Source organism: Neopsephotus bourkii, unplaced genomic scaffold, assembly GCF_033783945.1.
Source record: "Neopsephotus bourkii isolate Nb327-2 ecotype Australia unplaced genomic scaffold, CSIRO-AGI_Nbou_v1 NB_611, whole genome shotgun sequence".
Classification (NCBI taxonomy): Eukaryota; Metazoa; Chordata; class Aves; order Psittaciformes; family Psittacidae; genus Neopsephotus; species Neopsephotus bourkii.
In genome coordinates this window covers 257,138-285,109 of record NW_026901111.1, presented here as the reverse complement: position 1 = coordinate 285,109, position 27,972 = coordinate 257,138, and the positions used below count along the sequence as shown (strand labels likewise).

At 53.1% G+C, this 27,972-nt stretch overlaps 3 protein-coding genes across 4 annotated transcripts; 2 read left to right on the top strand and 1 right to left on the bottom strand.

Annotated features, from left to right (window-relative positions):
• Positions 1 to 69: 69 nt before the first annotated feature.
• Positions 70 to 9,057, top strand: LOC133211462 (rab effector MyRIP-like). Of its 2 annotated transcripts, XM_061351856.1 has the most exons (6): positions 84 to 695; positions 2,182 to 2,343; positions 4,532 to 4,636; positions 4,724 to 4,784; positions 5,188 to 5,306; positions 6,299 to 9,057. In XM_061351856.1, exons 1-6 carry the CDS (start codon positions 462 to 464, stop codon positions 6,329 to 6,331), a joined length of 714 nt encoding a protein of 237 aa, XP_061207840.1. In that variant the 5' UTR covers positions 84 to 461; the 3' UTR covers positions 6,332 to 9,057. The 2 variants fall into 2 exon arrangements, with proteins under 2 accessions (XP_061207841.1, XP_061207840.1); XM_061351857.1 differs by lacking the exon at positions 4,532 to 4,636 and having other exon boundaries at positions 70 to 695.
• A 1,018-nt stretch (positions 9,058 to 10,075) lies between these two features.
• LOC133211453 (prolactin-releasing peptide-like) lies at positions 10,076 to 12,835 on the bottom strand. The gene is made up of 2 exons (XM_061351842.1): positions 12,593 to 12,835; positions 10,076 to 10,840 (listed from the first exon to the last, which is right to left on the bottom strand). Exons 1-2 carry the CDS (start codon positions 12,738 to 12,740, stop codon positions 10,662 to 10,664), a joined length of 327 nt encoding a protein of 108 aa, XP_061207826.1. The 5' UTR covers positions 12,741 to 12,835; the 3' UTR covers positions 10,076 to 10,661.
• Positions 12,836 to 18,787: 5,952 nt separating this feature from the next.
• On the top strand, positions 18,788 to 27,033 carry LOC133211461 (cohesin subunit SA-3-like). The gene is made up of 32 exons (XM_061351855.1): positions 18,788 to 18,929; positions 19,010 to 19,106; positions 19,195 to 19,311; positions 19,422 to 19,518; positions 19,599 to 19,675; positions 19,747 to 19,951; positions 20,030 to 20,181; positions 20,255 to 20,328; positions 20,426 to 20,549; positions 20,615 to 20,713; positions 20,794 to 20,873; positions 20,960 to 21,067; positions 21,562 to 21,661; positions 21,743 to 21,854; positions 22,259 to 22,362; positions 22,431 to 22,520; positions 22,632 to 22,721; positions 22,993 to 23,193; positions 23,590 to 23,660; positions 23,908 to 23,995; positions 24,062 to 24,142; positions 24,230 to 24,322; positions 24,395 to 24,587; positions 24,662 to 24,789; positions 24,877 to 24,978; positions 25,444 to 25,589; positions 25,662 to 25,790; positions 25,970 to 26,154; positions 26,260 to 26,435; positions 26,642 to 26,717; positions 26,796 to 26,837; positions 26,932 to 27,033. Exons 1-31 carry the CDS (start codon positions 18,838 to 18,840, stop codon positions 26,816 to 26,818), a joined length of 3,510 nt encoding a protein of 1,169 aa, XP_061207839.1. The 5' UTR covers positions 18,788 to 18,837; the 3' UTR covers positions 26,819 to 26,837; positions 26,932 to 27,033.
• Positions 27,034 to 27,972: the final 939 nt, after the last annotated feature.

Here is a 27,972-nt window from a genome sequence, read left to right as displayed (position 1 = left end):
GGTTTCTGGGGCTATCACACAGCAAAAACCGTTGTCTAATGCTGTCCTCCTGCTGAAAATGACTCTCCTATGTTTGCACTGCCATGCGATAGCTCCTGTGGATATGGAGACAGATGTTTCCACATCTGTTTGCCAGTACCCAAAAAGGAAGATTGTGTTTTAAAGCCTGTTTAAAACACTGTTGCGTAAACAGCCTTATCTAGCTCGCTCCTTTGGGATAAGGTTTGGACCATCTCTCCCATAGAAACTGTGTTGTAGAGGAATTGCATGTATATGTTATTGTGCATGCTGTAGCAGTGTGCAGATGTGAAAAAGGGAGGAAAAGAGAAGTAGATTTGATTTCATTCCCCAGTTCTTGTGTTTGTTCACAGCAGGTAGCCAGGTGTTGTGTTTTAGCACCGCTAAAGCTGCAGCTAGGAGCAGCAAGGTCATTGTACATATTACCCCTCTGTGCTAATGTGATGCTGTTGTTTTCTCTGTCTGCTCTTGTAACCAAACAGAAGTACTCTGCTGTCTCTCTCTGCAACATATCCACAGAAGTCCTGAAAGTCATCAATGCCACTGAAGAACTGATAGCAGAATCCAGCGGTCCCTGCGATTTCCCAGCTGATATTCAGGACAGGGGAAAAGGGACCTTCCCACTGGGGACAGACCCTATCAGGCTTGATGAGCAGCTCACCACACTGGAAGAAAACGTAAGAGCATGGATCAGTATGTGAAAGTGTCCCATGTGTGAGTAAGCATGTGTGTGTGTGTGCCAGTGTGATGCGTTGGCAGCAAGAATGGGTGTTCACAATTAATACTGGGTTATTAAATACACAAAAAGAACAAAAATTCCTGTTGTAAAGGAGTGTTCTGCTCTTTTGCTGGGGTTTTTTTCCTAATGTGTACTTGAAAATATTTGGGGAGTGTTGGATGTTTTGGGGTTTGCAACTGATTTTATACTCTCTATCTCAAGTTACCTTAAGCCTTCCAACCCTCTATGGCTGTGTGGCTGCACCATGCCTGGCTGAAACCACACTCCCCCAAGTCCCAGCACAGCCTCATGCATGTAAGCATAGGTAGGAAATAATGTCCCCAGTCATACAGAGGAGAGGAAGCTTTTTCTATAAAGCAGGGACCTCCATCTATCTGGGTACCTTAGATTTCTTTGTGAAATAAAAGAAACACATGAAACACAGCTTATGATGAATTACTGCTCCATTGAGCTGAATGGGAAATGAAGCCTTTACCTGCAGGTCTCAGAGGTACTGTCATTGTGTCTTGTATGGCACACATAAGTCTATTGGCCCTCCAGAGATTGACTCCAAAGGGCCAGGAGGCAGGAACTTTTTAGCTGCTGTATATTTGGGTGAGAATGAAAATGGGAAACTGTGTTGTACATGTAAGCACAGATACTCTGTAAGAAGTTAAGAACCATATGCTGCTGAACAGCTATTCTTAGCGTTTTGCTTGACAGAAGGATTAGGCGTGTTTCACACCTCATGTAAAGCTGTGTTTCATAATAAACACAGGTTTATATGAGGTGTGATCTGATGCCTTCACTTGCAGACTTTGAGTTGGTGTGAGTAATTGGAATATCAAAACTAAAGCAAACTTTCCAGCTTTTGTTTTGGTTTTGGTGGTGAACCTGCAACAGATCTGGTTTGGAATACCATTGTGGCACTTGGGCCATCTGAGTGCAGCCACCTTGTGTGAATGTGTGCTTTCAGATTAGGGTCATAGAATCCCAGAATGGTTTCAGTAGGAAAAGACATTGCAGCTCATCCAGTTCTAACGCCCTGTCGTGGGCAGGCACACCTCACCCTACACCATGTTGCCCAAGGCTCTGTCCAGCCTGCCTTGAACACTGCCAGGGATGGAGCATTTACCATTTCTCTGGGCACCCTGTGCCAGTGCCTCACCACCCTCATAGCAAAGAACTTCTTTCTTATACCCAACCTGAACTTCCCCTGTTTCAGTTTGAACCCATCACCCCTTGTCCTATTGCTACACTTCCTGATGAAGAGTCCCTCCAGCATCCAGAGGATTCCCCTATGGCTTTCCTCTGCCAGGTAAGTCCCCCTCTAGTGGGTTAGCAAGGAAGGGAAGCTCACAGGTATCATGGAAGATGCAGGCTGTTTAAACCTTTATGCCCCCAGAACAGAAATCAGTGATGCTCTCCCTGCCTTGGCCCTGCAGGTGTACCTGACAGCCAGCACGGTGTACGGGCTGGAGGGGCAGCTGACCAGCCTGGAAGATGCTGCACGCAAGATCAACAGTGTCACTGCAGAGTCTGAGCTGGCCCATCTGGAAGACCAAGTGGCCACAGCAGCTGCCCAGGTTCATCATGCAGAGCTTCAGGTGAGGACAGCAGCTCCTCCCCATCCGCAGGGTCACGCTGCCTTGCTGCGTGCTTCCCTGTGGTCTGCACACACCTCCTTTTGATACTGTTTTGTCCCGCAGTGGACTGATGATCCAAGGATGCTGACTGCGTCACAGGAGCCGAGCAAAGTGTAGTTCGGATGTGTAACTCAGCCCAAACAGATGTGCTGTCTGTGCCAGGGCAGGGATTGTCCCCTGTGCTGGGCACTGGTGAGGCTGCATCTCAAATCCTGTGTTCAGTTCTGGGCCCCTCACTGCAAGAGAGACATTGAGGGACTGGAGCGGGGCCAGAGAAGGGCAGCGGAGGTGGTGCAGGACCTGGAGCACAAGTGTGATGGGGAACGGCTGAGGGACCTGGGGGGTTCAGTCTGGAGAAGAGAAGGCTCAGGGGGGACCTGATGGCTCCCTACAAGTGCCTGACAGGAGGTTGGAGTGAGGTGGGGTCGGTCTCTGCTCCCAAGGAACAAGGGACAGGACAAGAGGAAACGGCCTCAAGCTGCACCAGGGCAGGTTTAGATGGAGCTGAGGAACAATTCCTTCCCCAGAGGGTGCTCAGGCATTGGAACAGGCTGCCCAGGGCAGGGCTGCAGTCACCGTCCCTGCAAGTGTTCACACAGCGTGGAGACGAGGCCTCAGTGCCATGGGTTAGTGGTGGCCTTGGAGTGCTGGGAACGGTTGGACTGGGTGAGCTTAAAGGGCTTTTCCAGCCTGTATTTGTCTCTTCCGCTCATTTGTTTTTACCATGGGAGTGCAGCAGCCTGGGAGTGCAGTGCTAATGCTGAACCTGCTCCTTGCTGCCAGGCAGCTCGCATGCTGTGCTCCGTGTCCCATGCATGGCTGTGGTCAGGCTGCAGGTGCAGCCCTAGGCAGTTTATCTAGTCAGCAGATTGTAAAGCACTTCCCAGAAGAAGCACTTGGCAGTTCTAACAAGAAGGGCCAAGGGCAGCCAGCACCTGAGCCAAGCCCAGAGCCTAGCACTTGGGATTTAGCCTCTAAGCAGTACACATCCCATCCTAAAGGCAGGTGCTCTGTGGGCTGTGATCTAGCCTCTCTCTAGAGGCCCCAGATAGCCTGGGGCTCAGAAGAACTCATTGTGATCTGGTGCTAAGAGCTGAATGAATTAACACTGCCAGTCCTCAAGGGGCTAACACGCTAGCAGCTCACTGCCAGTGCTCTCAATGACCAGGCTGTATCACCGAGGCTCTCTGACCTGGTCCAGCCTTTCTTGGGAAATACGTGTTCATTCAACTCAGCAGGAGCATCTCCTTTTAGGACTGAGCAAAGATCTGAGGGTCTGGCATCTCTCTGATGTCAGGAGTGCTGGCTGTGATGTTTTGCTGCCTTTTGGTCATTATTTTAGGGTAGAGATGTGAATGGGAGTGAGAGGGGAAGAGAGGCCTAAGCTATAAAGGAGGATGACAGAGAGGCCAGTGAAAGCTCTTCTGCAGAGTGAACAGCTTCAGGTGTCATTGTGAATCAGGAGCTGGGTTTTATGTTTGAATTCTCTGGCACTGCTTTCCCTTTTGGCAACGTGTTTCTGCTAGTCTCAGCATCAGCTTACTTTCCCTCAGGTGTTTGCTTTCACGGACTTCTTTTTCCCTAGCAATTTGTTTTCCATTGAGTGTTTCTATATAGTATGTACCTGCATTATGCATGTTTGGGTTTAACATACATATACCCTTAAATTATAAATATTTAAGATCAAATGTTTTGATTTTGTGGTGGAGGATGTAGTTTGTGTGTGCATGGAATTATTAGTGAATTAGGAAATGTATCCCACTACATTCTTTGAATGTAGCCATTGAAAATCACTGCTTGAATGCATTTGGGATTAGGCAGCTAAAGGTAACTGGGAGGTGGCAGATGCAGGTTTTCCCTCCTCCTTTCTTATTTTCCTCAAAAGGAGCGAAATGCCTCTTCCTTGGGGTCACAAGGTAGGTTGGATTGTTCTTATACTTCGTCTTTACTAACAAGCCCCTTTTAACATCAAGACTAAAGAATAGAGGCAGATGTCAGAAGTGCTGAACTCAGCCATCTGTTTGTATCTACTGGTTAAAGAGGGTTTGCTTTGGGATGGGAGCTATTTTAGTAGTGACATTACAGTAATTTGAAAACCTCTTTTTCCCCCTCCCCATCTGTCTGTCTCTCTCTTTTATTTCCATTGAAGATTTCAGATATTGAGAGCAGAATATCAGCTCTCACAGTTGCAGGCTTGAACGTGGCTCCATGTGTTCGCCTGACAAGGAAACGGGATCAAAAGCAAACAAACCAGGTGCCAGAACATTCTGTAGTATTCCAAAATACATTGGAATCTTGCCTCTTTTTCTGTCATGGAGTAATGCTTCTGTGTCGTTTACAGATGCACACAATAGACACATCAAGACAGCAGAGGAGAAAACTTCCAGCTCCGCCAATAAAAGGTGCACGTCAGTTGTTACATACATTAAAGAAAGAGATGTTCTCTTTGTAAGATTCAATATAATGGGCAGTTCAGCAAAGGAAGGGAAAGATTTAAGTTACCAAATGAACAGGTTTGGTTTATCTTCTTGTTAACCCCATGGTGTATTATCTGGCAAGTTTAGGGCATGCTTTGCCTTTCATTACTCTTGTCTTACTCTTGTAATTCCACTGATTGACATGGCCTCAGACTTCAGTACATTTGGAGTATCACAGCCTGCTGGCTCTCCTTTCAATTAAACCCACCTTTCTTCATGCAGCTTAGGGGAAGTTTTATCTCTCCAGAAGGTGTGACTCTGCGGGAGTATTGGTACATCTGCTTCAGTCTGCTCTCTGAAAAATCTCCCCTTTTTGTCTTTTTCCCAGGTGAAAAAATAGATGGTTCTCCAGTTACCACTGTCAGGACGTTCAACAGAAACTTCATGCTTCAAGGATCTCTAACACAAAGAACTAAAGAGAGGAAAAGCACTGCCAAGGACTTAATGGTAAACTCGTAACGTATCATAGAATCCCAGACTGGTTTGGGTTGGAAAGGACCTTAACATCATCCAGTTCCAACCCCCTGCCGTGGGCAGGGACACCTCACACCAGACCAGGTTGCTCCAAGCCCCTGTGTCCAACCTGGCCTTGAACACTGCCAGGGATGGGGCAGCCACAGCTTCTCTGGGCACCCTGTGCCAGTGCCTCAGCAGCCTCACAGGGAAGAGCTTCTGCCTTAGATCTAACCTGAACTTCCCCTGTTTCAGTTTGAACCCATCACCCCTTGTCCTATCACTACAGTCCCTGATGAAGAGTCCCTCTCCAGCATCCTTGTAGCCCCCTTCAGACACTGGAAGCTGCTCTGAGGTCTCCACGCAGCTTCTCTTCTCCAGGCTGAGCAGCCCCAGTGTTCTCTCCCTGTCTCCATAAGGAGGTGCTCCAGCCCCTGAGCATCCTCGTGGCCTCCTCTGGACTTGCTCCAACAGCTCCATGTCCTTTTTATGTTGAGGACACCAGAACTGCACACATCACTAAAACTGCTGTTAAAAGCAGTAAATAGAGAGCAGCATATGTGTAGGCAGGTGCATTTCATCACCTTCACAAAACTTCTCTTAATAGTTTGAGGAAAAAGAAGAGAGACCATTGAGGCATCTCTGAACAAATACAACCATTGTCCTAAGAGATGTCTGGCTGCATCCTATAGTCGAGCAGCTCCTGAATATCAGCTTGTGTGAATGTACCCTGGCTGCCAGGTCTCCAGGAGTGTGCTACCCGTATTCATTAAAAACCATATCCAATCCAATCAAATCGATTGGTGTTCCCCTGCCAGTCAGACCTGATGCAGGCCCTCACAGAACCAGCTGCTCACTGTAACGGAGCAGGTGAGAGCCCCCTGGAATCTCAGCAACGTTTGAGAAATGTTCAGAGGTTACCTAAGTGGGAAAGCTTGTTTCGTGGTTTGCTCATTTTCTCTCTTTCCTGTCCCTTTCTGTTTTAGGAACCTGCAATAGGATCTGCTGTGATGTACTAAACTTACTCCTACTGCCAGTAACACACTGCCTAAGGCTGTACACTAGAGTGCCTTTACTTAACAGCCATTGCATACGTCCAGCTGAAAATGGACCCTCAAAGAACCTACAAAGCCTCAGTTACAGGGCTTTGTTTGGATACCTCACTGAGAAAGCTGTCCAAGTCTTCAGCATTGTGGTCTGCTAAAGGAAACTCTGCCTTAAAGTTCTCACAAAACTCCAGACAGGATGCTGAGTTTCAAGAGCAAGGCTCCACGTTTTAAGATGCACTTTTTCTCCTTATTGATTGTACGGAAGTATGTCATCTTTACACCGCAGTATGTTTTTGTACACACAGTCAGTCATAATGATAGGCCAGTTAATCTGCCACACCAGACCTGTGATCCATATTTGCTGGTTACTAACATCCATGTTGTCAAGCAATAAGAACAACTCCGTGCAGTGTATGCTGGGTGGTGGGAGTGGAGAGCCAGTGTACCTCACTCTGGGAGTCAGTGGGAGGTTCTGACAGGGTTCACAGGAGGAGGTGCGGGATGTGCAAAGGCTTCTCTGTCCACTGAGGGTATGTTTGGCAGTCACTGTTGTAGCTCCAGAGCGAGGTATTTTGCTATTGACAGCAGGGGGAACATGGATGTCATGTTGAACCTTGAATTGGTAGCAGCACATGTGGACCAGATGTCTGTTACGATCCTGGTGTCTGGAAGCATCTGAGCACTGTTGTGAAACCAACACCTCTGTATGTCTCGTTCCTCTTGGTAGCATTGTCTGCTTTGGTGGTGGCCAACCACGCTGTAGTTCAGAATAAATTCTGACCAAATCTTTTAAGGTTGGTAAAAGAAGGTGAGAAGACATTGTAGATGAGATCTCTGCTGGTGGTTGTAGGGTGGCTGCAGCCCTACAGCCTGAGTGAGAGATTCCCTTCTGCTATTTCCTGGCTTTTCTGAGGAGGGGACAAATGTAGCCCAGCGGTCTCTCCTTTAGTAATCCAACGTAGAGTAGCTATGACCTGCTGCCATGTGCACCCCACTACTGTTGGACCACTCGAATTGGATTGTGAATGGTAGAATTCCATCTTTCATTGCTTGAGACCTTCAAAAGGTGAGCCCTCAAAGGTAGAAGGCCCTTGGGAAGATGCTGCTTACAGGGTGTCCCTCTCACCCTTTTGGGAAGACTTTGCCAATCTGTAGTACTTTTTGCTCTGAAGAATACGAAGGAAGAAGTTGGAGGAGGTGATAAGCCAGTGAATCTGTTACCTTCCATGCAGAGTGCAGAGCAGGTCCCCAGATGCAGAGTGGGTGGTTGTGAAACATGCCATGAAGGAGGGCACAGGCTGGCAAGTTCCCCCTCAGCATCAAGGAGGAGTAGGGACCAGGGCAGGAGGAGAGCTGCTCTTTTCCCTGGGCCCCCAGCAAATACCCAGTGGTAGAGTGCCACGTGTTACCTGCTACATGGCAGGAATGCCATGCCCTGGAACACCAGGCCATGTAGTAGCTCCAGTTGGGCAAACAGGAGGAAAACTGGGCAAATTTCCTGGCTGGGTGGGTTTTAGTTGGGCAGATGGGAAGGTGAGAAATGGCTAGATGGGGCAGTTGGAACAGCAGTGCCAGTTGCAAATCTGCCATTCACACTTGACATCTAGCACTTGTCAGTACCCTGATGTCCAGCTGCATGTAAGGAACCATCGGAATAAATACAACCTTCTTCCCATCTGGAGTACGTAAGCATCCCTCCATCCCTTCAAAGAATTCCCATCTGCCCAAGATCTGCTCAGATGTGTTCGTTCTGGGTGAAATTCTGCCTTCTTTTGCTCTCACACAATCCTAGTTCTCTGAAACTGCTTTTGCACAGGTGTGAGGGCAGAATTGGGCCCACTCTGTTTAATATATAAATATATATATATAAAACAAATATATTTTATTTATATATGCAATCCAGTAAAGGAGATTAAACAGAGTAGGATGCCTAGGGATTTGTTATCCGGTCTCCTCCTCCTTCCTTGACTGTTCTCTTATATACAGCACATTCCCAAGTTCTGGTTTATGCAGGTATGCGTGTTATGAAACGTCATTAATGGTGGTTGGTCTACATATCCATCTAATAACTAATAACTAATCTCGTGTATGTAATATCAATCCAGAAATGACTACTTTTAATAGAATTAACTCTTTGGCTTTTGTTCTGTTAGTGCGATTTAAACGAGCCAGCGCTGTTCGGACTAGGTTGTTTTTTCCTTAAGAGGCATGAAAAGCATCTATTATCGTGTTACAATGTTAAAATATTCAGTCTTTGACAGAAAAACGTGTACTGTGTAGGCATTGCAGCAACAAAATAGAAAAAGATATAAAAAAAAATATATCCCACGTGCTCCAAGGCATTTGACTTCTTCCAGGTGTTGATTGTGCCAAATCCGTGCAAAGATATAACCCACTGGTTTAAAAAAGTCCTCAAAGCGTCTGCTAGAGCACACAAAGACTTATTTTGTCATCGAGTGATTTCAATCTTCAGTGTTAATATTTCTATTTAGATTGATTTTTATAAATGAAAACTATTTTACTGGGCAAAACGAGGACTAGATGATCTGTTGGATTCAGTCTGAGTGAATGTTAAGCTTGCCTTGTTGTTATTATCTGCGTACTCACCGAGAACTGTCATCCAGAGGAACTATAAAAGAGTAAAAGTGGTTTATGAACAGAATGCCTTTGATTCATAAAGAAAACCCAAAAGTTGCTCTCTGGTGTTTGCATTTCTGTGCCCTTGGGCCAGGAAGCCTGTCCACAGTGACCCGTCACAGCCTCCCTTATCTGAGCTGAGGAGCATGCAGTAACACGCTCCGTTCATGTCCATGGGGCTGTGGTGGGAGGAATGCCATTGGGAACATCTGACGGTGAGTCTTCTCCAAGCTCCCAAGTCTGTTGGTTGAAATAGCATCTCCAACGGCACGATTGCTCCCAAAGGGAGCAAGAAGCCAACCTAGATAATCGTAGTCTGGTGTGTCCAAAGTCTCATGCGATGAATGCTCATCAGAACACTTTTTGATTAGCATCTTTTCTCCACTATGAGTGTGTTCATTTAAACCTGCATGTTTTAAGTAATACTTTGGGTCAGCAGGTAGTATTTAGAAATAGTAGCAAATAGCAGATAGTATTATAAATAAGCACGTAGTATTCTAAATAGTAGTCAATAGCCTATTATAGTAAAAATCCAAAGAGAACAAAAAGGGTTAAATCACCTACAGTGATGAATTCAACCACTATTAAATTGTAGTAGTGATTCCAACAAGGCACAGCTAGAAATGCAAGTTGATTCCCATGTCCCTTTTGCAGAACGGCTGTGGCCTGGATTTAACCATTGGTCATTAGCTAAATTGTCAACTATCTTTTTTTGGATATAAGCCATAAATTAAACTGCATTCAAATATTATTGCTGGTGATAGATATGGATCAAGATTACTGTAAATAGCACTTCTTGCTAATATAGCATAGTTAATTACCATTGCAAACGTGAGTATTGAGCCACAGGCTCAGAGATGTGGACTAAGGTAGCAGCAGCACATGGCTTGTGATCCTCCAAGAGTGACTTTAGCTTGACTAGGTAACATGCTTACAAACACCTGCATCGTTTGAAAGGGAATCAGCTGGTTTGGGCACTGACCCCTTTTGGGCAGTGGTGTACAATTACCTGCCTTAGGCACAGAATTACTCTTCAGAGTTCAATCAGCCTATATTTTTCTTCTCTTCAAGCAGGGAGAAAACACTTAGCCTTGATAGGAGCAGCTTTTTGTTCAGTGAGATACCTCTCCAGCAGTACAGGAAGAATCATGAAGTGCCAGTGGACAGTTCAGGGCAGCATTGCTACAGGTGGATGTTAACAACCTATGTAAAAACTACACAGAGAGCACCAGCATTACTGCAGGTACATTACAAATTAGTGAGAGCCTTTATTCTTTCTTCCAACCATTGCTTTTTATTTTTACATTATCAACAGCCATTTACTTTGAAACGTGACAGGGAGGTTTCATGATAGACTTAACACTGCAGAGTTTAAACCCCAGCACAAAGGCTGGGTGCGTTTTGGTAAGCTGAACATTACAGTGAACAGCATCAGGAAATGGGACAGAAGACAAAGAATAAGCTATGGAGGCACTTAGTTCTAGTGTCCATGCACTGTCTTTTACCTTCACCCTGAACACATTTCTCTTTGAAGGAACTTGCACAAGGAGCAGAAAGAAGAGCAGGGTGGCATTGCTAGGCAAAAGCAGACCTGGTGCCTGGAGCGCAGGGAAGGATGTGATTCCAAGCACAGAGGTTGGGTTGCCACCACAGGGAACAGAGGTCACCAGTCAATGTCTTGTGTGTCCAACACTTTGTGCTCCCACAAAGTGTTCAAGATGTAATCCAGGTGTCTGCTCACAGGCCTTAGGCTGTCAGGGTTGCTCCTCAGCTGCCTCTTCCCAAAGCGACCGATGGGGCGCACGCCACGGCCCACGTACCAAAAAGGATCGATCTCAGGACCTGGAATTCAAGGCAGTCAATGAAGCATCTACCACTGCACTTACAGGCAACATTTCCTGAACATATGGAGAGTGCTGGATGGCTTAGCCCAAGAAGAAACACAAGGGGAAAGGCTGCAGCCAGACACACAACTTTGGAGTGTCTTTGAGGGTTGCTTTCCTTGTGTAAAACCCAAAGGAAGAAGATGCAGATGCAGGAATAACTTTCATCTGTCTGGGCTGCAGTCTGCAGATCATAGAATCCCAGAGTGGTTTGGGTTGGAAAGGACCTTAAGGCTCATCCAGTTCCAACCCCTGCAATGGGAAGGGACACCTCACACCAGACCAGGTTGCTCCAAGCCCCTGTGTCCAACCTGGCCTTGAACACTGCCAGGGATGGGGCAGCCACAGCTTCTCTGGGCACCCTGTGCCAGCGCCTCAGCACCTTCACAGGGAAGAGCTTCTGCCTAAGAGCTCATCTCGGTCTCCCCCCATCAGGTTAAAGCCATTCCCCTTGTCCTGTCCCTACAGGCCATTGTCAAATGTCCCATGCCAAATTCCTTGTAATCTAACGTAAGCCGAAGTACCCATCAGATTCAGGAGGAGGGCACAGGATGGTTTAAAACTGATCTGAACCTCAGAAGAGGTGTCGGTGCAAGGTACAAACACCACAGTACCTCCACCATCTTTAGAACACCCTTCTCTTAGTTAAAGACCTGAAGTCCAACCATCCAGCTCCGTTGCTGCTATATACACCAGGTACACTAACTACAGAGTAACAAATCCACTGGAGTGCAGGGGGCTTCCTGTGAGATGAAAGCATAAAAACCTAATTCTTGTTCACTTAGGAAGTTGTTTCCTATGGAAAATGGGTGACATTTTTCTTTGAAAGCATCTGAAGTGCACTTATACCTGACTTACTTTGATAGTCTCATCTAGGTTTAGAGCAGGTGTGGAGTGGGGTATATATTATACTAAACGACTAAGATACAACAAGAGGGAATATCTACAAAGTGCTGGAGACGATGCCACCCCAAGGAAATGCCATATCATTCCAAAGGACTGTCAGGAACAGGAGCACATCTGAATTGAAGTGCATTATAGATCATCCACCTCATAGGGAAGTTTCAGGCAAGGCAGCAGGATTTTCCCCTGTGCATTTCAATGCATGAACAGAGAAAATAGAAAACCCCCTTTGGCTGTACTTTTTTCTCTATCAGTGCATGTTTGAAGGCTTCCCACACGTTTAACCCCCTCCTGCCCACCAACACCCAAACAAGGTCACCTTCTTCACCTGGGTACATAAAAACCAAGGTTCCCACCATCATTAATGCTCTTTAATGGGGAAAGATGTCCCACTGAGAGCCCATGTACCTTACTCCCTGCACCTCCTCTCCCCCACTCCACATACAGTTACCAGCCTTTGCTCCTTGGGGGAAGATGAGATTTCCTGATACAGATTTTCCTCAAAAACCTTTTGGCCTGTGTGTTTGTTAGCTTTTACTCAGGTGATATGGGATTGTGTCCCCCCGTCCTCCAGCCTCAATTCCCCACAGCATCTCTAAATGGAGACCCTTCAACCATTGACTTGCATTTTGACTTTGAGACAACTCATGGTTCCAGACAGAAATGAAGATGTCTGTAGGGCAAACTTAAGCTTCTGGCCCTTGCTTGCTTCTTACTGTATAGAAGTAGTTGTGAACTACTGCAGCTCCGCAGGACACAGCTGAAAATTCAAGCCCCTTGCATTCCATCAGGTGATGCTCATACTTACTCCTGTTGTCTATCTGGTGTTTAAATGGTCTGCTCTGTCCTGAAGCAAAGCTGAGCGATACCAGGAGCACCAGCAGGTAGACAGTGACCATCTTTAAGTGCTTTGGTGACCACTGGGCACGCGGTGTCCACAAGATCGGATGCCACATGATGGAGCAGCGGTGGGAAGGCTGTGAGGAGGTAAGTGAACATGGGGAGCATGTTGTGAGTTAAAGCTCTCAAGGTGAAGGAAGGTATTGACTGTAACGGGGCGTTTCCATCTATCAGACCCATGTCACAACTCAGTTCTATGAAACACTGGTGCTGGGGCTGTCTTGGGTATTCCTGCTTGAAGGCAAAGGCTATGCAGTGGGCCATCTACTGAGGTAACTGCAACTGGAGGGTTTTGCTCACCACCAGTGAAAGCCTCTCTCTTGGCTTCACAGGACACTGGAGTCCTGGCCCTGAGCTCGCTTCTGACTTTCTGTGTGGCCCCCTGTATGAGTGTGGGCACTGGCCACCAAAATGTGTTCTAGCCACTGCCTTTCACCCTTTCTTCACTTGCAGAATATGTCTAATGTTTGCATTTTACATATTCTTTGTACAACTGAATGTGTTTCAGTAGGGACAGGACAAGGGGGAATGGCTTTAACCTGACGGGGGGAGATTGAGCTGAGCTCTTAGGCACAAGCTCTTCCCTGTGAGGGTGCTGAGGTGTTGGCACAGGGTGCCCAGAGAAGCTGTGGCTGCCCCATCCCTGGCAGTGTTCAAGTATTCAACCTGCTCTAGTGTGAAGTGTCCCTGCCCAGGGAGCTGGAACTGGATGATCTTATGGTCCTTTCCAACCCAAACCAGTCTGGGATTCTATGAAAGGGAATATTCTCCCTGTGTCACCACTTCCTTGCTGACCCTATCAATAGCAGTTTGTAGGAGCTTCTTCACAGCAGTATTCCCATAGGCCGTGCAAGGACAGTCTGCCTTGAACACACAACGTCTGCCTGCATTTTTGGCAGCATGGAGCCTCTGCTAACAGAGTCAACAGGAACCCATTTGCTTAAGCATCCCTTAGGCAGACATGCAGGTACAGAGCTATAGGAAACCCTCTTGTCGATACCTGCACAGAGGCTTTTCCTTGTGTTCAGGTGTGGTTTTTCCCCTGTGGCTGTCAAAATCCTAGCCTACTTTCAGTACAAGCAAGCAGGAACGAACATCTTTTGATGCGAGATCCTCCTAAGCACACCATGCAGGCAATGCAACAGCAGCACGTGGAGAACGTGCTTGTGTCTCATTGAAATGTGAAGTCAAAAGCTCCTCAAGCCCCAGTTATCACTGAAGGCTTGTTTGGGGTTTTTATCCCACATCAACAATTACTCAGCAAGCTTTCCAGATTACCTCCTGTCTAGTTTTGCCTTGCAACTGAGTGACAGAAACGAAGAGCTTGCCTGGAGCTCATTGTTAATGCCAGACAGAAACACGGGGAAAAGCTTTTAGCACAAGCTTTCTCCTAAGCAATCCTGTGTCTCAAGTCCCCACCATTCTGGCTGCTTTCTACAGTGCCATTATTTACTTATTGCCATTTTTCACTCAGGGCTTCCACTGCTCCTCAGTATGTAACACCCCTAAATAACAAGGGGGCTCAGCATCTCCAATTCTCCCTAAGTTTTGCTCCTCCTAATCATCCCACCCCATTTGTATGGGGAGAAACTGAGGAAGAGATGCCACAAACTGATGCTGAGCATCTCTACCTCATCAGTAGGCTATAAGCACAAAATCTGCTTATCCACTCACAGTCCTTCCACGAGTAATGGGGCTGGAAGTGGTCTGTGAGCACCTTGGGTCCAGGCCTGCCTTAGCCCACAGACCTATAGCTTTCTTCCAAAGGGAGAGCTGAAAAACAAGACCTCCTGCAGCCACTCTGTGTGTGTGTCCTCCGCTTCCAACCAGGGAATGAGCCCCCAGAGCTTGGAAAACTGGCTAGTTTCAACAAAGCACAATGAAAAGCTTCAGGACTGAGTTTCCCCTGGAGCTCAGCGGCAGTCAGCACTGATGCCACTTGGGCAGTTTGCTGCTTCTGCTTTGTCCCTGAGCAGAAAGAGCCCTTACATTTCGACTGGGCAACGTCTATGAGAGCGATCAGGCAATTCCTATCAGCATGGGAGGGGAAAGGTAAAGCCATTAATAACATTACAGTGAAGCCACAGCATCACAGCTTGCTGTGAGTCTGCCTCACACAAGCCACAGGACACCAGCCTGGCACACAGGGGCTCTCAGCACACCAAACTCAAGCTCTGCTCTAGATCTGTGAGGTCTAAGCCTCCCATGGATGTCATAGAATCCCAGACTGGTTTGGGTTGGAAAGGACCTAAACATCATCCAGGTCCAACCCCCTGCCATGGGCAGGGACACCTCACACCAGACCAGGTTGCTCCAAGCCCCTGTGTCCAACCTGGCCTTGAACACTGCCAGGGATGGGGCAGGCACAGCTTCTCTGGGCACCCTCACAGGGAAGAACTTCTGCCTTATATCTAACCTGAACTTCCCCTGTTTCAGTTTGAACCCATCACCCCTTGTCCTATCGCTACAGTCCCTGATGAAGAGATGTCCTCAGAAGATAAGGTGCTACTAACACTTTAAACCCTAAAACAGGATCTTCCTCCAGATCAGCACTGTGTATACCCCCTCCCATGCAAACAGAAATAGCTTTCCTGCTTGAAAGCAGTGCTGGAGATCCCCACATGGGACCAAATCTCTGCTGAAGCCAGGCCTGGGACCATGGCTTGTTTCAGGGCTGAGCAGCACAAGAGGCTGTGCTCTCCATGCAGGGGCTAAACACTGCCTGTGATGTTTAGCATGGTCCCTTCAGTGCAACACCTGCACAGAAGTTAGTGAGCACAGAGCAGGGCTGAGCACATCAGTGCAGAAAGGCTGAAGCTCCAAAGGAACAAAAGGACATTCAGGCAGAAAGAGGCAGGACAAACACTGAAGCAAACAGCACAAGGCACTCACCTGCTTGCACCAGAGCCACTCCTCAGGCAGCCACTGCTCCAGGGAGAAGCAGGGCAGCTGCTGGGGGCTTGTGCCTTTTATACTGGGAGGAACTGGGCTCGAAGGAGTGCGGGGGAGCCAAGAGGGGGGCCGGGAGCACGTCAGCAGCACCAGTGAGCAGTCTGAGTTTGCGGAAGGAGGGGTTGAGAACTGTGACAGGAACCCTCAAAGCCATTGATCAGGAGCTGAGGACAGCACCAGCGCATGGCAGGGTGCTGAGACACCCCTCCTCCAGCACAGCAGGAGGGGGGCAGAGGGGAGGAGACCGCTGCCACATCCCTATGGATATGGGGATATGGCAGAATGGAGCAGCAGGGGCTGGCAGCTCCCTGCACAGCAGAGCCAAGCTCTCTGTGCTGCCTGGCTGAGATGCTCTGCCTGAAGCATGTGTCTGCAGGGGGAAATGCTCATGGTGGGGTTGAAGTGTGAGGAGGTCTCAGGGCCAGCAAGCTGGAGCAGTGAGTCCATGCATCCTTTCCCAGCCCTTCCTCCTCTTGCTGCTGTCCCACCACTGTGTTTTGCTTGGGATCTTGATGGCAGCTCTAAGCCCCTAACCCATGACTGGGATCAGCTTGTCCATACGTAAGTTTTAGGCCATACTGCAACACGGCACCCAAGGAGCTGATGGGGTGGGTTGGGATTCAGTGCTTCAGCTGGTGCTGACCAACTTTGTGGCACCTGCATGAGGCTCCTATCTTGAGCAATACTGTATTGCTGCAACAGCAGTTGAACTGGCAGGTGCCTCACTCCCTCAGCATCATTCTGCAGGGGCTGAGTCACCGCAGGCTCTCTTGCTGATACCCTTACAAAAGCAGGGGTGCTCTGCTCCTGTGAGACTGATGACTGGGAGGAGACTGAGTAAGAAATGCTGCAACCCCATTAGGGTGAAGTGTAGGTTCAATAGCAACTCTGTTGATCGGCTTCTCTATGAGGATGCTTTCAGTCGGGGAGCAGCTCAGTGTACAAATGACACTATTTCACTGCAGCAATACTCTTCCAGTCCCTGATTTCCCCCTAGTAACAGCTAAAACAAGTGTCTCCCTCATCCAAGTTTCCAAGAGTTTAATCAGACTATTCAGGATTACAACTGCAGAATATGAAGAGCACTCCATGTCTGTGCTAGCACAAAAGGTCTTTCTACAGCTAACACAATCAATAGTATATACACATATTTTCTTCAGCATCCTCCTTTTAGCGTGTTCCCTTTGAACCTTGCCAACGCTCCCTGCTTCAAAATCAATCTGCATCCAAGAAGCAGGCAGTGATGTGCTTCTGCTGTGATAATTGTATGTGTATGCATGGAGAGGGTACCTTCTTAGTAAGTAAAACCCTTCACTGGTTTGCATCACAGATCCCTTACTGATCCTCACATTGATTTTGAGCGGAAAATGTGGGTATCCTTCCCTGATCTCTAGTGGGGATGATCTTAAGATCCTTTCCAACCCTAACTGTTCCATGAGTCTATGATTCAGAACACCGTGTCAATCCAAGCAACCAAACCAGACTGTTAATTACACAGAGCTTTACTGTTCTTTACTGATACCCAGGTTACCGAAAAGCCAGGACTGGCTGGATTTTGCAGCTATGTTTTAAGCTGGGAAAGAGGACCATCTAGTGGTTAACACGGATGTCTCTCCTCTCCTTTCCCTAACCTTCTCCCTCTTTCTCTTCTCTCCCCGGACAGAACACGAGGAGATGGGGGCAGAGCCCAGCCACATCCCCGGCAACGCCACTTCCACACCGGTGCCCACCAGCACCGCTCCTCTCTGCCCCTTTAACCCCGGCTGTGGCTCTCGGCAGCGGCTTCTTCCTTCGCCCCACAGCCCCAGCCCTTCCATCAGGACCCATCAGCGCCCCTCGCGTCAGCCGGAGCCCCACGGGGCTGGTTCTGGGCAATGACCCTGTCCCGCTCCAGGAGGACCCGAGCCAGGGCGATTCGTTCTTATACCCAGGGTGAGATAAGGCACAAACGAGGTCAACTCCTCACACAGTCAGATTTGATGCCACAGATGCCAAAGCTCACAGTGTGTGTGTTGGGGGGTGACTCTTGGCACCCCACAGACGCTTCTCACTGCTTGCCCCCCGCCCCGTGTGTCACTGATGAGAAGATGCTGAGAAGATGCTGAGATGATGATGATGAGGAGATGATGATGATGATAAGATGATGATGAGAAGATGCTTTGAGGTTGTGCTCCCCCTTCGCTCCAAGGGTGCCGAGGTGCTGGGAAGGCAGCCCTGGAGGTGGCAGAGCTGCTCCCTTCCAGCTGCAGGTCCCTATCACCCCAATGGCCTCACCTGGAGCCTCCCCAGCCGCACATCCTTCCCCATTGGCCCCAGTTCAGGTCAGAGGCTCTGAGAGCTGTGTTTTAAATCTCCTTTTCTATTAGTTTTCTATTAGTTTTCCTATTTTATCTCTGTTTTCCCATCTTTATTGCAATAGTGCCACTGGGCTGCCTTTGACTCCTGTTTGGTTGTGTGTATGGGGGCAATCCCTGGTTTCCTGCTGTTTGTAGGCTTAGGTTGGTTTGCCTGCTGGGTTCATTGGCATGTGCCTGCCTTGCCTGAGCTGGTACCAGTATGGGCCTCCATGGTCAGGGCTGATCCACTCCGGTGCCAGGCTGCGAGGGACAGCGCGGGGGGGATACAGGGACCCCCATCCCACCCATGGGGCACCCTCAGTGTGTTTCGGGGAGGCGGGGTCGGGGCTATCCCCTGCGCTGGACGGGCCGCAGGCACTGGGGGGGCACTGGGCGGTACTGGGAGGGCCCGGGGCAGGAAGCCGAGGGTCACTGGGAGCCCATAGGGGGCGCCGCAGGGGCGCGCTGGGCCGGACGTCGGTGCCTCGGCGGCGGGAGGCGAGGCAGGACCGGGCGGAGGGGCCGGCACGAACCCGGGTTTGGGGGCGCTTGGGGGAGGCCTGACCCCCCCCCCAGTTGTGCCCATGGGGGCTATGGGTGGCGGGCTGACCCCTCGGAGTGAGCCGGGGGGACATGGGGAGGCCTGGGCCCACCGCACAGTGACCCTGGGGTTGACTCCTTCCTCCCGTGCCTCCCCAAGGGCCATTTTGGGCTCCTCGGTGTCCCCAGGCTGGGCTGAGGGGGTTGGTTCTGGGTGCTTGGGGGATCCCCCCCCTGGGCTGTGGGGTGTCAGGGCTGAGGCTCCCCCATTGCCTGCGCCCATTGTGCCTCCCTCCCCCCCCCCCCCCAAGGCCTTGCTGTCACCATGGTTCCCTGGTGCTCATCCCGCATCCAGGGATCCAGCTCCGGCTCCACACCGGGGTCCGTGGGGCCATCATCGGCCCCCTCTGGCACCTCGTGAGTGACGGGATGGGGGGGGTTAAGGGGGGGGGGCACCCAGAGCAACCCCTTCACCACCACCCCCCCCATCCCCACAGGGATACTGCCAGCGGTGATGACTCCAGCAGCGACTTTGAGGCCACGCTGCGGCCATGCGGCAAACGGGGACCCCAGCAGGGGCCGAAGCACAGCCATGTATGTCCTGACCCTCCCTTCTCCCCCTTCCACGCGTCGGTGCCGGCCCACGGCATCCCCAGCCCCCCTTCCATGTGTCTGCCCCCAGGTCAGGAAGCGTCCCCGGGCGATGGAGCCGAACGGTGACTGCAGCAGCACATCCACAGTCAACCCAGAGCCAAACACCCTCTTCGAAGCCATTAAATCGGCCAAAATCGCCGTGGAGGTAACCCCAAACTGGTGCAGCACTCCCTGGGGATGCAGGGCTGCATGGGTGAGGATCTGGGGCGGAGAAGGGGGATTTGGGGGGCTCCCAACCTGTTTTTGCACCCGCAGACGGTGGTGGATGACTGGTTGGAGGCCTACAAGCAAGACCGTGAGGCAGGGTTCTTGGAGCTCATCAACTTTATTGTCTGCTCCTGTGGTTGCCAAGGTCGGGGTCCCCAGGGTGGAGGGGTCCCCTCAGTGCTGCTGGTGGGACCCCCGTTTCACCCCTTTCCCTCTCCCCCACAGGTGTGGTGACACCAATAATGTTCAGGGACCTGCAGAACTCAGAGATCATCCAGCAGCTGACAGAGCAGTTCAAGGAGGTGCTGGATTGGCACGGGGATGGGCGATGGAGAGGGGGGGACCCAGCTCACCCCATCCGTATCTCATGTAGGATTCATCCGAGTACCCCCTTTCACTCAACACCCGACCCTGGCGCCAGTTCCGGGCTGGGTTTTGCGAGTTGCTGACAGCAGTGGTGCAGCGATGCCAGTACAGCATCATCTATGATGAATTCCTGATGGGTTCCCTCATCTCCTTCCTCATCAGCCTCACTGATTCCCAAGTACGGGCTTTCCGCCACACCAGCACCCTGGCAGGTAGGCAGCACCCACGGGTGGCTCCCTTTGGGCACCCCGTGGAAGGGGTCCCGGTACCCACGGGCATTGCGGTTGTAGCCATGAAGGTGATGTCGGCGCTGGTCAAGGTGGCGTTGGACGTGAGCGTGCACCAGGAGAACAACCTGCGGCAATACGAGGCCGAGCGGAGCAAGGGGCCCGGCCGCCGCGCCACCGAGAAGCTGGAGGCGTTGATGGTGAAGCGCGGGGAGGTGAGTGGCGGTGCTGCCAGCGCGGGGACGGTGGCACGGGCCCCGGTTGAACCGCGCCACGTCCCCACGCCAGCTCCGAGAGCAGCAGGAGGAGATCGAGAACATGATGAACGCCGTCTTCAAGGGCGTCTTCGTGCACCGCTACAGGTTGGTGGCTCGGGAGTGGAATGGGGGGGGGCTCATGGGTGGGGGAGAGATTTGGGGGTGAGCACCAGGAGACCCCCGGCATTGCTGCGTGCTGCAGGGACGTGGTGCCGGACATCCGAGCCATCTGCATGGAGGAGCTGGGGACGTGGATGAAGACCTACGTGGCTTCCTTCCTCACCGACAGCTACCTCAAGTACATCGGGTGGACCTTGTATGACAAGGTGGGTACCGATGGGGGGGCACGGGGGGTGCAGGGACAGGACCCCGTTGACAGCTGCCCCTGCAGCAGTGGGAGGTGCGCCTGCAGTGCGTGAAGGCATTGCAGGGGCTGTACGGCCACCGGGACACGGCTGCCCACATGGAACTGTTCACCAGGCGCTTCAAGGTGAGGGGGTCTCCATGGGGAGGGTCCCTTGGGTGTCTCCCCCAGCCCCTGTAGGGTGACACCGATGTGTCCTTCCCCAGACACGCATGGTGTCCATGGTGCTCGACAAGGAGCTCAGCGTGGCCGTGGAGGTGGTGAAGCTGTTGACACTGATGCTGGAGTGAGCGTGGGGATGGGGTTTTGCAGGGGAGGAGGGGACACCCGAGAGGCCTTTGGGGACCCCCCCCCACCCTTCCTTCTGCACAGGAACATGGAGGAGGCGCTGACGGACGAGGACTGCCAGAGCGTCTACCCCGTTGTCTTTGCATCCAACCGGCCTCTGGCCACGGCCGCTGGGATTTTCCTCTACCGCCGGTGAGCAGGACCCGGTACCCGGCACAGCCCTTCCTAGTGCTGCCGTCACCCACACACAACCCCCAAACACCGACCCTCCCAAAGCGCGAGTCAAGGCTCCAGCTCCCTGCCAGCTCCCCTCATCCCGGCCTCAGTGCCAGCATTAATGAGAGCGGGATGCCGGAATGGCCAAATCCAACCGGAGCCACTCGTGCTCTTGCACCAGCCGTGTGTTTATCTCGGCACAGGCCTATGGCATCGGCGGTGTTTGGGTTTGGCACATCTGGGGCAGAGGCACCCGTGGGATGCAGGGATCAGGGCACGGCCCACGGTGGGGGTCATGGGACCCCTCTATCCCTGTCCCTTGGGTGTCCCCCAGCTCTGTCCCCAGAGTGGGCTGTACACGGGACCCCCCTGTCCATGTCCCTTGGGTGCATGGTGCCTGTGTGTCCCCCCAGCTCTGTCCCCACGCCAGGGAGGATGTGGGACCCCCGTGTTTGTCCTTGTGTCCCCAGGCTGCTGGACCCCCAGCAGGGTGCGAGCATGGACTCATCTCACGACAGGGACAACAGGACCTTCTTTCAGGCCCTTCTGACCTTCTTCATCGAGATCGAGGTGAGGATGGCCTTGGGGGACCAGGCGGGACAGTGGGGAGGTCCCTGTGTGCCGTGACTCCCCTGTCCCCACCATCCCCAGCTCCATGAGCATGCAGCTTACTTGGTGGACAGCCTGTGGGACTGCGCCGGGCCTCGGCTGCGGGACTGGGAGACCATCAGCGCTTTGCTGCTGGAGGAGTCACCTGCTGAGGGTATGGTGCTACTGGGAGACACCAGAACGTGCTGGGGTATCATGGAGGAGGCACTGAGATGGCACTGGGAGATCCTGTGAGAAACTGGGAAGCACTGGGATGACGCTTTGAAACACAGGGAGGCATGGGGATGCCACTGGGAGGCACTGGGAGATGCTGGGGGACATTCCTGGGGCATGTTGGGATGTTATTGAGAGATACTGGGATGTCAATGGGAAGCATTAGGACAGCCATGGAACACTCTCAGATGTCCCTGTGTAGACTATGTCATCGCCACCGCACTGGTGGGCAGTCGAGACTCGTACTGGGATGCATTGGGATGCCCCAGGCCCCCATAATGAAGGAGATGGGGAGGTGCTGGTTGCATTCCAACCTTCATTCCAGTCCTCCTCCCCATTCCCCAGGTCTGGGAGACCAGCAGGAGAAGGCACTGGTGGAGATCCTGGCAGCCAGCGTGGTCCAGGCAGCTGAGGGGCAACCACCTGTGGGCCGTGAGCCAGCCAAGAAGGTAACGGGGCAAAAATGGGGGGGGGGGGGTTAGGAGGACCCCCCTTGACCCCCTCTTTTTGTCTCCAGCCTTCATCCCGAGAGCGGAAGGCGCAGATGGAGGAAAGAATCCGCCTCACCCACTGCCTTATCCCGGCTCTTCCCAAGCTGCTGGGCAAGGTGACGGGAATGGAGGACACCCCACTGGCATCCCCAGGGCTTTGGGGGAGTCCGTGGTGACCCCCCCGTTGTCCTCCTCATCCTCTCACTCTCATGTCCCCCCCAACCAAGTTTTCGGCCGATGCTGAGAAGGCGGCTCCGCTCCTGGAGGTGTTGTGCTGCTTCGACCTCAGCATCTACTGCACCGGGCGGCTGGAGAAGGTGTCCCCTGCTGTCACCCCTCTTTGTGTCACCCCCCCTGGTAGCATCCGGTCCCCCCAGGATTGGGGCTGAGCCGCTTTGCCCCTCAAAACTGTTGGGACAGGGATGGGATGCAGCGTGTTCCCCAAATGTCCCCTTTGGTGGTCAGGTGCCTCCCATCAGCATGCTGTCCCCATCACCCCCGAGTGTCCATGGCTGTCCCCATCCTCACAAGGGGGGGGGTCCCTGGCTGTCTTTGTCCCTGTGTGGAGGTGACGTGTCTGTCCTGCAGCACCTGGAGCTGGTGCTGGAGCAGCTGGAGGAGGTGGTGCAGAAACACACGGAGCAGACGGTGCTGGAAGCTGCATCCCGCGCGCTCCACGCGCTCTGTGACCCTGAGCTGGCCCTGCAGCGGCATGGGGACCGGGTACGGAGCCGCCTGGCTGACCAGCTGGCAGACAAGTTCAACCAGGAGGTCACCGAGATGCTCCAGGTAGAGGGAACAGGGATGTGGAGTCAGGACAGGGCTGAGGATAGGGACACAGAGCTGAGGACAGGAACTTGGAGTCAGGACAGGGCTGGGGACAGGGTCATGGAGCTGCGGAGAAGGCTGAGGAGCTGCACATGGAGCAGGGATGGGGCTAGGGACAGGGACAAGAAGCCAGGATAGGGCTGGGGACAGGTACACAGAGCTGGGCTGGGAACAAGAGAGGAACAAGGACCTGTAGGGATATTGGTGGCCTGGGTAGGGATGATTGGCAGGGAAAAGCTGGTCTAGGAAGGACTGGATGAGGGAGACAGCAAGGGGCAGTGGGGAGTGGGGTGTCCCCAGCTGCTTGTGGGTCCTCAACCCTTCATGGGGTTGTTCCCAACCCCTGGCCCTGCCCAGGCCTCATCCCTGGATGAGGAAGAAGTGTACAGCATGGCAGCCACACTGAAGAGGATCTCCATCCTGTTCAAGTGAGTGGGAGGCCACACGCCATTCCTCTGTTTGTGTCCCCAAGGGTCTCCTGGGTGTCCTCATTCCCTTCTGCTCCCCATGTCCCCATCCCCTGGCATCCATGTCCCCATGTCCCCTGTCCCATCTGCTCCCTGTGTTGCTGTCATTCCGCTCCCGTGTCTCCATGTCCTATGCCCCATGCTCCACATGTCCCTGTCACTGTCCCCCATGCCCCCTCACCCTGCTGGTGCTGATCTGTCCCCGCAGTGCCCATGACCTGACGCCCTGGCAGCTCTTTGATCCCTGCACCCAGCTCCTGCAGCGTGCTGTGGACACGGGCGAGGTGCCACCACAGGTACCACCCTGGGGACACACTGGGGACACGATGAGGCACATTCCTCACCCACATCCATCCCTGCAGGTCCTTGTCCCCACCATCACCTGCTTCTATTTCCACATCCTCTGGGAGCTCTCTTGCTTGCCCAGCACTGGTGTCCCTGAGGTGAGTGGCCACCAGGACAATGTGCGGTTTCCCCTGTGTCCCTAAATGCCACCGTGTCCCCAAACATCACCATGTCCCCCTGCCCAGGAGCAGCTACAGAGCCTGAAGACCAAGGTCATCACCTTCTACTCATTGTGCCACAGCTGCCTGTCCGACGTGGACGCTGGTGTCCGGGAACAGGTACGCAGGGACCTGGAGGGATGGGAAGAGATGGAACCAGCCCTGAGGCCAAGCCCATCCTTGTGTTCTCAGGCCTTCAGAGTGCTCAGTGACCTGCTGCTGGTGCTGGGGCCACGGTTGCCAGAGGACGGGCGAGAGGAGCTGGCTCCGCTGGTGCTGCGTCCCGACGCAGAGCTGCAGTCCCAGCTGGCCGCCTTCCTCATGGACCACGTCTTCTACCCTGCTTGTAGCCATGAGGAGCTCTTGGCCACCGGCAAATCACTGGGTCAGTGTCACTCCAGGGTGCTTGTCCCTCCCTTAATTGTGCCCCCCCTTAATTGTCCCCTCCTGTCCCCATAGAGGACAGTGAGAGCCGCATCGAGGAGCTGCACCGACGCCGCGTGCTTCTGGCCGGCTTCTGCAAACTCATCATCTACGGCGTCTTGGAGCTCAGCGCCGCTTCCGACGTCTTCAAGCACTACACCAAGGTAACCGGGCGCAGCAGAGCGGGTCCCCGCTGTCCCCCTGTCCCCACAACACCTCGGGCACACTGGGTCCTGTCCCTCCCTCCCCAGTTTTACAGCGATTATGGGGACATCATCAAAGAAACGCTCAACTTGACCCGGCAGATCGACCGGCAGGAGTGGGCTCGCACCCTGCTCCTCAGCCTGCAGCAGGTTGGGGTGGTGTTGGGGGGGGTGTGTGTTGGGGGGGCCTGGGGTCTCCAGGGGGCTCTGGAGGGCTGCTCTAGGGGGGGTTGGGGGGCTCCAGGTTGTGTGGATGGGGTTTGAGGGAGAGGTCTGAGAGTCTGGGGGTACTCCAGGGGGTTGGGTCTGGGGTCTCCAGGTGGGTCTGAGGGGGGCTTTCAGGGATCTTAGGGAGATTTGGGAGGCTCCAGGTTGTGTGGATGGGGTTTGAGGGAGAGGTCTGAGAGTAGGGGGTACTCCAGGGGGTTGCGTCTGGGGTCTCCAGGTGGGTCTGAGGGGGGCTTTGGGGTGCTCTAGGGAGGTTTGGGGGGCTCTAGGCGATGTGGATGGGGTTGGAGGGGGTGTCTTTGGGGAGGTCCAGGGATCTGGGAGGCTCTGGGGGGGGTTGAGGGGATGTCCAAAGGTTCCCCCCTAACCTTGTGCCCCCCACCATAGCTGATGACAGAGCTGCTGCATCAAGAAGGTCCCAACGTCCGGATGGCGGAAGCTTTCCCGGGTATCCGGGACTTGGCGCGAAGGTTTTCCCTCTTCTTCAGCCTCCACCAGCTCCGAAGCCGCCCGCTGCTGCTCAACATCCACAGGTACAACAGGATGAAAATGCAGGGGGGATTTTTGGGGGTGTCAGCCCCTCCTTACGCCTTTATCCCTGCCAGGGAAGGGATTCTGTTCGCTTTCCAGAAGACCCCAGGCTCAGAACCGGGGTTGCCACCACTCAATTTACCCTTCCTGGAGGTGCTGAGCGAGTTTTCATCCTGTGTGCTGCGCCCAGATAAAGCTTTGCTGTGAGTTATTTGGGGGGGGGCACCCTAGGGTAGGGTCTGGGAGGGTCCTTTCAGGTCTATTTGGGTCCCATTGGGGTCCTCAAGGTCAACATGGGGACCCTGGGGGGATGTGGGTGTCTCTGTGCACCCCCCAGTACCCCACTGACCCCCCCCCCCATACCTTTGTTGTCCCTCCCCAGCTTAACCTACCTGGACAAGGTGTCCCGGGAGCAGCTCGGGGTGCTGGCACCGGGTGACACGGGGCAGTGGCAGCCCCTTGTCACCTACCGCAACTCACTACAGCCACAGGATGAGGGGGGGACCGGGGAGAGCAGCCGTGGTGCAGCGCCCACCCCACACCCCACCAAGAGACCCCGCCTGGAGGGTGAGGATTGGGGTGCGGGGTTGGGGGGGGTTGCATCACCCCCAGCACCCCTCTGGGCTCAGTGGGGTTGGGGGGGGGTCCTCATGCTCAACATCCCCCCCGCAGCCCCATCGCAGGTCCCCGACTCCAGCCCATTGCCGAGCACCCACCCCTCCAGCCCGGCCTTGACCTCCACCATGTTACGGGGTGACCCCCGGCCCCCCCGGCCGTTGTTCTCCGGCTCCATCCTCTCCTCACCACGGCAGCAGCTCCATGACCCTGGGGTGCAATCGGGTGATGCCGTGAGTGATGAGGGGCTTAGGGAGGGCAGGTGGAGATTGGGGGTGATGAGGGGGGGCTTTGGTGGGGGGCCTGGCATGGGCATTGTGGGGATGGAGCTTTTGGAGGGCATGAGGGGGGTACTGGGATGTTTGGAGGGGGACACTGGGTCTGCTGGTAGAGTCAGGTCTGGAGGGGCCCCTCCACCTTTCCCCCCCTTCTACACCAGCTGCAGCCTGATGGTGGTGGAAGAGGCAGAGCAGGAGGAAGAGCAGAGAGGCGAAGAGGAGGAAGAGGAGGGCAGGGTGAGCTCCTCCTCCGGGGACCCCCTCCACCCACCCTGGGGTGCCCCACCTCACTTGTGTGTTTCATCCCCCCCCCAGGGCTGCCTCTGGGACGTCTTTGACAGCGTGTTGAACATGAAGGTGAGCTTGGAGGGGTGGGCCTGCGTTTGGGGGAGCCTTTCCCCCATCCCACCCAGTTTGGGGGACACCCCCTTCCCTTTCTGCACCCCCCCAGCCCCAGGATGGGTGATCAAGGACCCCAGCGCATCCCCCTGGGATGACACAGAGCAGTTTGGAGCCTGTTTATCATTGTTATGAGCCCAAATTTGGGGGGGGGGTGGTTGCACCCTGCATGGGCCAGTTTGTTGACAGTTAATAAATAGTTGTTTGGCAGCTGCTGATGTTCAGGGGGTCTTTGGGGGGATCAGAATGGGGGTCCCAAGGGTGCGGGTTGGAGAGGGAGGTGTCCCTGCTTCAATGCACATGACACAGGAGGTGATGTAGTGCATGCAGCAGTAGGGGTGAGGAGCCCCCTGGCCCCCCCCATGGCACAGAGGAAGCGAAGGCGCAGCCCCAGCATCTATGGGCCACAGGCTCAAAGGTCAGGTTCATGGGACCCAGCTCCAGGCTGTGCAGGAACACATGGGGCAGACATGGGGTACCCATGGGACAACAGGGGGACACCCGTGGGGGTCCAAGTCAACATGGAGAAAACTATAGGAAAAGGAAGCTGCATTTTCCATAGGTTCTTAGCTTCCCAACAAGGAAATCATTGACATCTGCACTGATGGTGACTTACATGATGCAAATAGGCCTTTGCTGAAAATGGAGCTGAAACAGCATCTCATGCAACACATGAAGATAGACGTAGGTCTAGCATTGGCAAGGTTTAAACTAGGGAATGGGCCTGGGATGACTTTGGTGGTGGCTGTGGGGCAGGGACCACGTCCAGGGGAGAGGAATGAGGGCAGTGTTACTTCTAGAACCGGGCTCAGCAGCACGGGGTGGGATGTAAGGTGCAGTGTGAGTGCAGAATGGCAGTGTTTGATCGGAGCACCTCCTGCATTTCACTCCGCTGTGCCCAAACGTGGTACTGCACCAGGCTGCAGCAGGGTGAGTTCTGGACACCTCTAAGCTCATCTCTACGGATCCTGCCTTACAAAATCAAATGCTTTACTGACTGACCGTGGCTGGGCTGGGAATGACCGCGGACAACACTGCTGAGGCACGGAAGTGATGGGTTTGTAGACCTGGAGTTTAGAATTCCATTGACAAG

Bases quoted from the DNA above. Each gene is read 5' to 3' on its own strand.
- LOC133211462 (XM_061351856.1), top strand. From the start codon at position 462: ATGCTGTTGTTTTCTCTGTCTGCTCTTGTAACCAAACAGAAGTACTCT. The intron at 2,344-4,531 runs GTGAGGACAGCA...TTTCCATTGAAG, and splicing joins TTCATCATGCAGAGCTTCAG to ATTTCAGATATTGAGAGCAG. The intron at 4,637-4,723 runs GTGCCAGAACAT...TGTCGTTTACAG, and splicing joins ATCAAAAGCAAACAAACCAG to ATGCACACAATAGACACATC.
- LOC133211453 (XM_061351842.1), bottom strand. From the start codon at position 12,740: ATGTGGCATCCGATCTTGTGGACACCGCGTGCCCAGTGGTCACCAAAG. The intron at 10,841-12,592 runs GTAAGTATGAGC...CTTGAATTCCAG, and splicing joins ACACCAGATAGACAACAGGA to GTCCTGAGATCGATCCTTTT.
- LOC133211461 (XM_061351855.1), top strand. From the start codon at position 18,838: ATGGTTCCCTGGTGCTCATCCCGCATCCAGGGATCCAGCTCCGGCTCC. The intron at 23,194-23,589 runs GTAGAGGGAACA...GGCCCTGCCCAG, and splicing joins AGGTCACCGAGATGCTCCAG to GCCTCATCCCTGGATGAGGA. The intron at 24,143-24,229 runs GTGAGTGGCCAC...CCCCCTGCCCAG, and splicing joins CCAGCACTGGTGTCCCTGAG to GAGCAGCTACAGAGCCTGAA.